Source organism: Arachis hypogaea, chromosome 20, assembly GCF_003086295.3.
Source record: "Arachis hypogaea cultivar Tifrunner chromosome 20, arahy.Tifrunner.gnm2.J5K5, whole genome shotgun sequence".
Taxonomy (NCBI): domain Eukaryota; kingdom Viridiplantae; phylum Streptophyta; class Magnoliopsida; order Fabales; family Fabaceae; genus Arachis; species Arachis hypogaea.
Genome location: NC_092055.1, coordinates 24,838,472 through 24,849,423, shown reverse-complemented (window position 1 = coordinate 24,849,423; position 10,952 = coordinate 24,838,472). Strand labels below are relative to the sequence as shown.

Sequence of the window (10,952 nt, the reverse complement as noted above, 5' to 3'; positions counted from 1 at the left end):
AATTAAATATTATTTAATTATTTAATATAATTATTTATTTAATTATAATTTAATATAATTATTTATTTTAAAGATAATGGCAAATTACCATTGACTGCCAAGAGAACTCTTCTCCTTTGAATTATGTGAAGAAACTCACTTTGTTGCTTTAACTGGAATTTGTCAAAAAAATTAGATTGAAACTCATCCATTGGAGTTAGTCTAAAATACTTCACCAATCCCAAAAAGGACTATTCCCAACTTCAGCTCTAAAAAAATCTGTAACCTAAAATACTTGCTTCTATACATCTTATATATCAGTGAATTTTTTATTGTTCTATGTTTTTGTTTATTGCTCTATGTTTATTCCCAATTATATATATAACATTCTCAGTCCTAGCTAATAATTTCTAACTTTATACATTATTTCTCAAAGGCTATTCATAATACAAAATCATTATATCAGTCTTTCAAACCAAAAACATTCTGAAATAAAAAAATAACGTTTCTCAAATTAGATGATTATATTTTTAATGTGGAGTGAAATATTATTTTAATTCTTAATATTTTAATTAAATATTAATTTTATCCATAATATTTGAAAGTTCTATTTTTATCTCAATGTTATATTTCGTTTTATTTTAGTTTTTTAGTCAAAAATATATATATATTTTTTAAAAATACTTCTTTTTTTATTGTTATTTTCTTCTTTCTCTTATTATTTTGTTTATCGACTCTCAAATTATTACATCTATTACTATGCCAGTTATAATTACGATTTTTGTTATTACCTAAAAGAAAGCTATAACAAAAAATGGCAGTTTTGAAAAAAAAAATGATTTTAACCAAATAATTAAAATATAATAAAATAAGACATTCATGATAAAAATAGATATTTTAAACATTAGGAACGAAATTAAAATTTATTCCTCGTATTAGAGCAGCTCCAATGGTTACAAAAGTAGAGTTCTCATTTACTATTTGTCAGAGAAATTAGCATTCTAATTGATGGAAAAGAAAAGCAAGGAGTCCTTTCTCTTGGGTCGAAGAAAGGCAGTTTCTCCTCCAAAAAAGTTTGGACATCCAATAAAACTTTGCCACGAGATAAATTAGTAACAGAAAAAAAAATAAAAATATTAAAAATGAAATAAAAATTAAACCATTATAGAATTTAGTAACCTATAAAATTTGCTCTAGAAATATAATTTATAAACATTTTTGTTATCATAATTTTTCTAATCCTTTTCAATATTTTTTTCTCAAATTTTTTCAACTAATATTCTGCTAATATTTTAATTTTGTTCCAATCAATTTTCTATGAACTAGTTGCTGCAAATTAATTTTTTTCATATGTTATTTATTTATAATAGTAAATTACTTTTTAATTTACAAATTTTAATAATATTATTATAAAAAAATTAATAACTATATTAGTTTATTTTTAATTAATTAAATCAGTAAGACCACAATAGAAACTAAAGTAATGAGTCCTTTAGTCACCAAAAATCTTGAAAAGTCACCAAAAAAAAGTAAGAGTCCTTTTTATTGGAAAAAAAAAGAATATTTTTTGTCTCTATTTATTATTTATGATACAAAAATTGATCATGTGAAATCATTTTTTATGACAAGTAGGTTATAAACCGGAACTGAAGAGAGTTTTTTATTGAAATTATTCTTAGGCTATGTTTGTCTACAAACATGAGACATATTGAGATAAAGACACATAGATACAAAATCATATTTAACATATGAAATATGAATACAGATATTTCATTAAGAAATATTGAATTGATGTATTTTATGCATATCCTTCTTAGCAAAAATGACACAAAAACACTAATAAGAGACACAATTTATTTTTTATTTTTTTATTATTCTTTTATATTCATTATCATTATATATTTTATTCTTAATTTATTTATATATGAAAAAAAATAAATTAAACTTCCATAATTTGTTCTTTTTTATATTTAGTTTATTGCCAAACAAATATAAAAATACTAATTTTTATATTTCTATTCCTGTGTTTTGATTTCAGTATCCTATATTATTCTATCTTCATAACTAAATTTAATTTTAGAGACTAAAATAATACTTTATTCTTTTAACGTCTAATAACATGACGGTGATAAAATTTAGATCCAATACATTTTTTTTTAGATCAGTTGTACAAACACAACGCATAAAAAAAAAAAAACTCTACTAATTTATAATCTATTTGATATTACCATTAAGAATAGATTACAAATTACAAATTTTTACCAACACAACATTTACACCTTAAAAATACACTAAAAACATTATTGATGGATCAACGTTACAATTAAAGTTTTTAGACCCAATACTTCATATGTAGTATTCAACCCACAATATGGTCAATTTTAATGAAAAGCCAAAAACATATTACATCAAAATAAAAGTCACATTGAGATATAAAAGATTCATCTGTGTTTTGTTGTTAGCATGTGAGTCATTATACTATCCTAAAGATTGTTTATTAATTCAAATAAGAGAAAAATACTTGATTTAACTAAAACAGTGAATGTATATTAAAAAAGTAATAGTTAAATACGTATTTTTTTAATGGTAAAATATAAGGTACAGATCAAAGTTTAAAGATATGTTACGTGGCAAAATATAAACCATACATTCTAAAGCCACACTTTTTACTTAAAACTGTAACTCTTCACAAAGAAAAGCGTTACCTAATGGAAAAAAGTAAATTAGAAGATTTAAGAGAAGAAATAATTAAATTATCAAAATTAATAGATCAAAAATTAATGATTTTAACCAATGTTAATTGTAATGACACCGAATTCTTAAAATCAATACAAAACGATTTTTCTCAAAATCTTTATTTTACTATAAGTTTTATTGAAAGACTTCAAAAACCTGAAAAAATTTATTTTTCACACAGAACTTCTAAAAAATGCTACCATGAAAATGATTCCCCACATCTTTATCATACTTTTAACCCACAATTAAATTCTATAGTAGATATGCTTGAAGAAATATTAATATCCATAAAATTTCAAAGAAATAAGGAAAAAGAGACACAACTAGAAAATGGATTAATACAGACAGATTTACAGACGGATTTAGTCTTTATTACAGACGGATTTTTGGTTACCGACGAAATTACCGACGGATTTTGTCCCTCTGTAAAAGCCCCGTCGGAAATTATTTACCGACGGATTTTTTTCCGTCGGAAAATTACAGACGGATTTTTATGAGTTACCGACAGATTTTCCCTTTGTAAATTTTCTGTCCATTTCCCAAAGACGACAAACTTTCCGACGGATTTTCCGTCTGTAATTACAGACGGATTTTCCGACGGATTTTCTGTCTGTAATTACAGACGGATTTTCAGACGGATTTTCCGTCTATAATTACAGACGGATTTTCCGACGAATTTTCCGTCTGTAATTACAGACAGATTTTCCGACGGATTTTTTGTCTGTAATTTGAACATTGGAAAATCATCTCACACTATGATTACAGACAGAAAATCCGTCTGTAAATCCGTCGGTAAAGTAAAATAGAAAATTTTTTAAATTTTTCCATTGCAAAATGAATACTTTAGGTTTATTTTTTAAATTTCCTCCATCAAACATACTGTAAATTGAAAAAAAAGAGGCCAAAAATCATATAGATAAACATAATATTCATTACATGATACCTATAAAATTGGATGTTATTTTCAACATCATTGACCAATATCTCACTATCTCAATAAAAAGATACCCAAAAAAATAAACCATTGACAGAACTATAACTATTTACATTACTCATTGACACTACTAGTTCCCTCATTTTCAACAATTTAAACAAACAAGATTTTATATTGATCCTATTCCTTTTAGATTGCATGATGGTGACTTGCTCAGAGCCATTGACAAATACACTTTCTGGATCTCCTTGTGGTTCTGTGATTCCAACAGTAGCAGCCATGTTTGATGTTTCTTCTCTGCTTTGCTTGCTTGGTTTCTTCAATTTCATCAACCCTGGTTTCATTCAAAACAGTAGAATTCATCTAATGTTCACATGGCATTTGTTAATGAGACTATGTGATATTATAAGTCAGAAGAAGAATGAGGGAACTGGCCTAGAAAACACTTGCTTCTTAGAGTAAAAAACTATATACTCACCAAATGCTTATGCCATGTCATTCCTAAGAGGCCATCTCTGTCAGTGAATGCACGTTCAGCCATCATAAGTCTATCATTCACATCTCACTTTCATTTGGTACTCTTTCCATGTTCTCCAACCTTTACTTGCTTCTATTTCCTGAACAAAAAGAAAAACAAAAGAAAAGAAAAGAAAACACTTTATTATATGATAGTTGTTATTTTAAGAACTTGTGTTTGTTTTAACAACTTAAGTTAATCCTTCTGAACAAGTTATATATGAACATTTTTTCCAATAGAAACGGCTTATATCAGCAGTCTTGATTTGCATATACGCTGTTGGAAGACTTCCAGATTTACTTGACATCTATTTTACAATTTATATTATAAGAAGCACAATCATCAATCCCCTTCTCTCTCACCCCTTCCTCTCTTTCACAAAACAACAAAAGGGAAAGGGACAGAGAGCCTGTTCACTGTTTCAATGAACAAATGATTCTTTTTCTTTTGTCTCAAGGGAACAGTATCCAGACCTTATTACCAAAACTCAACGAATCAGGCCAGACTCTGAAGAGAATATGGATCACTTAGTTTATTTATTTATTTTTTCATTAAATGCATGAAATTGAAAGAAAACTGGACAAAATTGAAACCAAATTCAATACACCAAAGATGAAATTGAGACAAACTCTCACCTTTGGATAGCCCAGTAACGCATATAACAAGACCAGCAAAAGGAGCATTTGATCGAATATGTGGGGAGGACGAAACAGAAGACATTGGCTCCAATGGCTGCAGAGCTCTGAACAAAGACATATGTGAGGTCGGCTACAACTGAGATGGAGTTTAATGTGACATAAACTGAAAAAGGAAATTGAATGCCACCAACCTGCAACATGCCTATGAAACATAGGATCTCCAAATTTCTGCATCCAGATGAAATCATCATATAGTGAGTGGTATACTGGATAATCTGCAGAATTCACAAAGAAACAAAGCTTGAGAATACATTTCAAAAGGAAAGAAAAATCAAATGGTTGTAGAAGACAGGGAGAACGCACGGCATAACCATAGCCCCTAGGAGTGAAATTGCGAGACCAGTAGCACCGCTTCCTTTTAGTTCTGGCACAAAAAGACCCTTCAAAACTTCTTTAGCAACAGGTTTTGCACATCCAAGCTCAGCAAAAAAGTATGCAGCAATTGTAAATACTAGAAATGCAATCAAGAATTCAAGTTTTCTAACCTGTTTCAATAACAACATAGAAATGGGCTCATATTGTTGTTATATAGATAGATAGTACCTAATATAACATGTAATGACGACCATAAATTTGTTCAGGATACAAATAATTCCTTGTTGTATAATAGCAGAGAAGAATGGAACACAGAAAACTACCCTATATTGCTGCTCACCGTTAGAAGAAAACTGGCAAATATATACACAAGGAAATCTGGTAAGGCGTCTCCTTCGACTAGATACGTGTCCCAGAGACGTGTGACAAGTTGGAAGGGTATCTGGTTACATAAATCAGATATCAGATTAGGCAAAATCGTTAAATCATGCAAAATTTGTGTAGTTTATTAATTTTAGTTTTTCACCATCAGACTTCGAAGTGCTTGGGACTTGATGTTAAATCACTTTAAGATTCATTTATAAAGCTTTTCATAATCAATAAGCACTTATAAAGACAAAATAGTAGTTCGGAGTAAACCTCGCGGATTAGAAGGCAGTTGAATCAGCAGAAAGCAAACTGAAGAAATTCTAGTCCTTGAAGCTCCATGTGGCTTGAAACAGGCTCTGGCACGGTTCAAAAGTTTCACTAGGACATATCAGATTGTATTACTATTTTAGAGGCATGGTGAAATAATACAGATACAAACCACGTGCGATGATGAGGCATTAAGTTCGTGTAATTATACACAGATATTATGGAAAAATTAATGAGCCCGAAGAAAAGCTTACCATCAATCCTCCTGACCAATTCCTTCAACTTAAAAACAAGCCTCTGAATTCCTGGTTGAGCAAACGTGTAATGGTCCTGCATACCATCCAGTAATTTTGACAAGCACCAATAGCAATCAGCCTCTATATTAGAAATTTTCTCTGCAGATAGATCAGACATTGACCAATTATCAATACCCCCTTGCAAGTGTTCTGATAGGAAAATCACAATCAGAAGACCCAAGAAAAGACCTAATCCAACCACTATAGATAAACAAATCACACAGAATTTTTTGAGAATCAGGGTGTGCTTGCTAACCTCACTGACTGTCACTTGGAGCAGAGAGACAGCTGAATTCTAAGCTATCCTATTCCACTTTTTCTTTTACTTCTATTTTTGTCCTCTTTGTGTCAATGAGTCTGAACTTGACTAAAAGAACACTCTGGAGAAAATGGAAAGCAATTCAATGGAACTAAAGATAACTCTAAAGAGAATAAAAGAAGAAGAAGAACACAAACCGTCTTGAGACAAAAGGAACAATTCCAAAGGTCATGCCACAAGTAGCTAGAACAAACACAGAGAATATGATCATAACAACAACAGAAACACTCAAAGATCCAACAAGCCCAAGAATTATGCAGAGGACACCAGCGAATGTTTGGCAAAGCCACAAGGCCCAGAGCCTACCCCTCATTCCAAACCTCTTTGAAACTGCATCAGATATGAACCCTCCACCGGGCCTGGAGAAAAGATTCGCCAATCCGAAACTGGCAGCAATGATCCCAGCAGTGTGCAGCTTGAGATTGAATCTGTCACAGAAGTACTCAGCAGTATTCAATTTCTGAATAAAAAATTAATCTTTACAACAGCAAAAAAAAATATAAATAAATAAAGCATAATGCCAACAAAAAAAGTGTCAAAAAGAGATTAGCAAAAACTGGAACGTGTGTAAAATTCAATCCAAAATTATATATATAAAATTCGGACATTTTAGCATTTTAATTCCACTGAGTCCATGGTTTTTCCTTTTTCCTTTTCTTTCTTCCTCCCCCTCCGCTATATTGTTGGAAAGAATATAGCTGTGATAAATTTTGTATATAAGAAGTTACATTATACACGTCACAGTTTATAAAGATTATTCTAATAAATAACCTTTGATATCATTGAGCAATAGATTTTGATTGCCATAGAAGAAGTCAAAGACATGTCCGCAAAATCTGGTGAATATAAAATAGAACAATCTGTTGTGGCTGTTAACATTGATTCATGTTAAAAGCTCAAAAATAGTCAGAAGAAACAAACGCCAAAAATGGCCTATCTGCTGTTGTTTCAGGTTTGAACAGAAGAAACCAGAGACAAAGATTCAAACAAACAAACACATAGACAACGCCCTTTTGCACCTCATAGCGGTTGAAAAGATGAGTCAGAATTGAGAAGAACTAAAGTTGTACCTTCTAACTGCTTGAAGTCATTCTTCAAAGTCAAGATCGAAAGTATCGTTGCGAGACTTGCCGTCGAGCTGTGGTGCGGGTGCCTCTGCGGAGAAAAAAAATGAACAAGTATATTTTGAACAAGTATATGTGCAATCTTCCTAAGCATGGCATATATGTATGGAACTATGTCCTTCTATTTTGAACAAGTATATTTTCACAAACTATATAATGCTATATATAATTTAAACTTGTATTAATGAAAAATGAAAAGTATATTTAGGTATCAGTTTTCTACTTACATACCAGAAATTGCACAGAATTAATTTATCAAAATCATTGACTGTGATTTGAAAAATAAAAGAACAAAAACATAGACTCACATTTACATCAAATCAGAACCACATTGGTCCCCTGCATTGCAAATTACAAAAATCAAAAGCTGAAATATATATATAGGACTACTAAATTTCAACATCATCAACAACCACCTTAGATTATTTTTCTGTTACATAACTCCTCAATCCAATTGAGAAACAAAAAGAATCAGTAAAGGAAAGAAATATAAATCAATTGAAGAAAAAAGAGTCTCTAAAATCCAAAGAATATTTTTCAGTTCAGTGCATGATTCTCAACAAACATGAAAGATATTTTTCAGTGATGTTACCTTCTCATTGATATTCCTGGCAACCTCAAGTGCCTTTGTGTAAGCTTGACCAGCAGGAACCATGAAACCATATAAGCACACATAAACACACCTAAGTATGATCAAAATGAACAGCAAAACCCAGCTAGGCATTTTGTCAAGCACTAACTGTGCATTACACTTTCAATGTGATTCACTCAGTAATAAGCATACATATACTCCAAATCCAACACTGGAGAAAAAGGAGTTGTTCATAACACTGGAGAAAAAGAGCATTTACTCACCGGCTGCGAGGAAGAAGGGCAGTGGCAGAAACACTTAAACTATATAATTGCAAGTTTCTTTTCTTTTCTTCCCCCAATTTGATTAACTTAAACATAGATACGCCAAGTATAGAAGCACATTTGGTAATGACATCACATGATCCTAACCTTTGCCTCAAAAGATCTTCACTCCTCAGCGTCATGGCATGCTACCTTAAACATACAATTCCAATTTCAGCTTCAAGTTATCTAAGGCAGCATATTTTGTAGCACACGAAATTTTTTAAAATTCAAGCAACAGAATCTCTAAGCAGTTCTAGTGACTGAAATTTATCTAAGCAACAGAATAGGAGTAAACTTCCATGGCATGCCATCAGCAATATCAGCATTGAACTGAACTACAATTCCCTTAAATTACAGTATTTCTAAGCACTTCTAGTGACTGAAATTTATCAGCATCTCTCTGACGAGTGTTTATGTTCCTCAGAATTCGCTTTTCGTCCGCGAGACTCATGCTTCCGTGTCGCATCAATGAATTCAGATTCTATACAATGTACATTGTTATCAAGTGCAAGATGTAAATAGAGATTAATCACAGCACAATATATATCCTACTAAAGTTCTAAGCTCTTACATCTTGCACTGATTAATTTTGCAGTTTGATAGACAGCAGAGATTGTTGTTCTGGCTAGGAGGGTAGAAGTAGAAATATTCTCTAAGAAACACTGCCCTATAGTAAAAGGAATTGAGTAAACTAATATCACAGCATACAAAACTCAAGTTCCTATAGTAAAAGGAATGATGAATGAAAACACAAAAATCAGCACTGAATATCAGTAGCAACAAAGCATAGAATTCAGGGTTAGTTGAAGAACCTGGCATGTTTGAGACAAAGCCACCTCTGTTCTCAATGCTGCCCCGCTCAGTATTAGGTTCATGGTCAGTAGTCATCTCTACAGCCTCCCCTCCCCTTGACAGAACTTGCAACATAAAAATAATTAATTAAGAGTAAAATAGCAAGAATAAAGATACATATTACTACTTATGTACACATAAAAGAAAAGCAACAAACATTTGATGTGCATGTTAGGTCAAACCAACAAATAAGCAAACCATCGAACACTTGGTGTGCACAGCGAAATTCATAGAGGGGAGGGAAGAAGAAAAAGAAAAACTCACAAGTGTTTCTCTGAATTATGTTTGTTCAGCAATCCAGATTAACAATCTAAACATTTTTCAGCTATTCAGAATCAAAACCTAATCTAATCCTATTTTAACAACCTAAAAATACACTAATCAGAAAACAAATCTAACTAAACTAATTACTAAAATCAAACTAACTAAACGAAATTAATTGAACTCAACAGAAATTAAAAGAATTTTGAAACCAAAACCTGGAAGCAGAAACAATCAAACTAACTAAACAAAATTAATTGAACTCTCTACGATTCGAACAGGGGGGAAAGAGAGAGGTGGAACCGCGGCTGACGGTGGAACCGATTTTGGTCACCACGGAGCTAGGGCTTGCGCAAAGGTAGCCGCAGCATTGACTGGAGGAGATGATGGAGAAGAAGGAGAAGGTAGCTGCGGCGGTTAGGGTAGCCGGCGGTGGCGCTGTGGGTGAGGAAAGGAGAAGAAGAAGCTGGTCGACGGAGAAGAAGAAGCTGGGTTGAGCTCGTTTGATTTGGTGCTGTAAATGAATATAGTTTGGGGCTTTAGGCACAATCGATCATAAAACGCAGAATATAATATTTCTTACGGAAAATTTTAAATTACAGACGGAATTTTCCGTCTGTAATAATTTAATAAAATCCACCGTTTTATTTATATAATTACAGACGGATTTTCCGTCTGTAACCATTTCTCACTGAAAAAAAAAATAATTTTTCCGACGGAATTATCGACGGATTCTCTTTTCCGTCTGTAATTTATGCTAATCAATTTTTTTGGTTTTCCGACAAAAAATCCCTCTGAAATTCCGTCTGTATTTTCATGGGATAAAATCCGTCGAAAATATCCGTCTGTAATAACTAGTTTTCTAGTAGTGAGAATCCCAAAGAAGAAAAATTCCAAAATATAATCAACATAACAGACTTAAAAGTAAAACCACCATTGAAATTATGAATATTGAAGAAAAATTAGAAGAAGTTACAATGCTTTTTAAACAATTAAAAATGGCTCAAAAAAATAATATTATGGAACATGGTTTTCAAATAGAAGAAGAATTAGTAAATTCTGAAAATATAGAAAATGAAGAACACATTCTAGATTATTCAAGTGACGAAGAACCAGCAATTCTAATACAAGTAAAAAATGAAGCTGGAACATCTAAGGATAATCAATCTCAATTTAAATGGGAAACATGTTTTGATAATTATGCTTTTAAAAAAGGGTTTACAAATAAAGATTCAAAATATACAAAAATACCATCAAAATATGTTCTTAAAATCCAGGAAATTGAAGGAGAAAGAATGCTTGATTTAGACTGTAAAAAGAACGAAAAAGAAATTTTCGAAAATTGGTTGAATTCCTTTTTATTAGAAAGCCTTTACTAATCCAAAACT

General features: G+C 31.4%; 1 protein-coding gene across 11 annotated transcripts; it reads right to left on the bottom strand.

Moving 5' to 3' along the window:
- Positions 1 to 3,601: 3,601 nt before the first annotated feature.
- Positions 3,602 to 10,089, bottom strand: LOC140182793 (uncharacterized). 11 transcript variants are annotated; one of them, XM_072230197.1, is made up of 15 exons: positions 9,264 to 10,089; positions 8,410 to 8,601; positions 8,147 to 8,190; positions 7,863 to 7,893; positions 7,501 to 7,585; positions 6,568 to 6,858; positions 6,368 to 6,491; positions 6,070 to 6,210; positions 5,819 to 5,926; positions 5,520 to 5,621; positions 5,168 to 5,228; positions 4,996 to 5,079; positions 4,802 to 4,908; positions 4,128 to 4,266; positions 3,602 to 3,983 (listed from the first exon to the last, which is right to left on the bottom strand). In XM_072230197.1, exons 8-12 carry the CDS (start codon positions 6,149 to 6,151, stop codon positions 5,052 to 5,054), a joined length of 381 nt encoding a protein of 126 aa, XP_072086298.1. In that variant the 5' UTR covers positions 6,152 to 6,210; positions 6,368 to 6,491; positions 6,568 to 6,858; positions 7,501 to 7,585; positions 7,863 to 7,893; positions 8,147 to 8,190; positions 8,410 to 8,601; positions 9,264 to 10,089; the 3' UTR covers positions 3,602 to 3,983; positions 4,128 to 4,266; positions 4,802 to 4,908; positions 4,996 to 5,051. The 11 variants fall into 11 exon arrangements, with proteins under 11 accessions (XP_072086298.1, XP_072086301.1, XP_072086299.1 ...); XM_072230200.1 differs by having other exon boundaries at positions 8,557 to 8,601; XM_072230198.1 differs by having other exon boundaries at positions 8,147 to 8,601; positions 9,264 to 9,368; positions 9,868 to 10,089.
- Between the last annotated feature and the right edge of the window lie 863 nt (positions 10,090 to 10,952).

Coding starts and splice junctions, on each gene's coding strand:
- LOC140182793 (XM_072230195.1), bottom strand. CDS start 6,229: ATGTCTGATCTATCTGCAGAGAAAATTTCTAATATAGAGGCTGATTGC. Junction 5,927..6,069: donor ATTGGTCAGGAGGATTGATG/GTAAGCTTTTCT, acceptor GATATGTCCTAG/TGAAACTTTTGAACCGTGCC. Junction 5,622..5,818: donor ACTGCCTTCTAATCCGCGAG/GTTTACTCCGAA, acceptor TTATGTAACCAG/ATACCCTTCCAACTTGTCAC.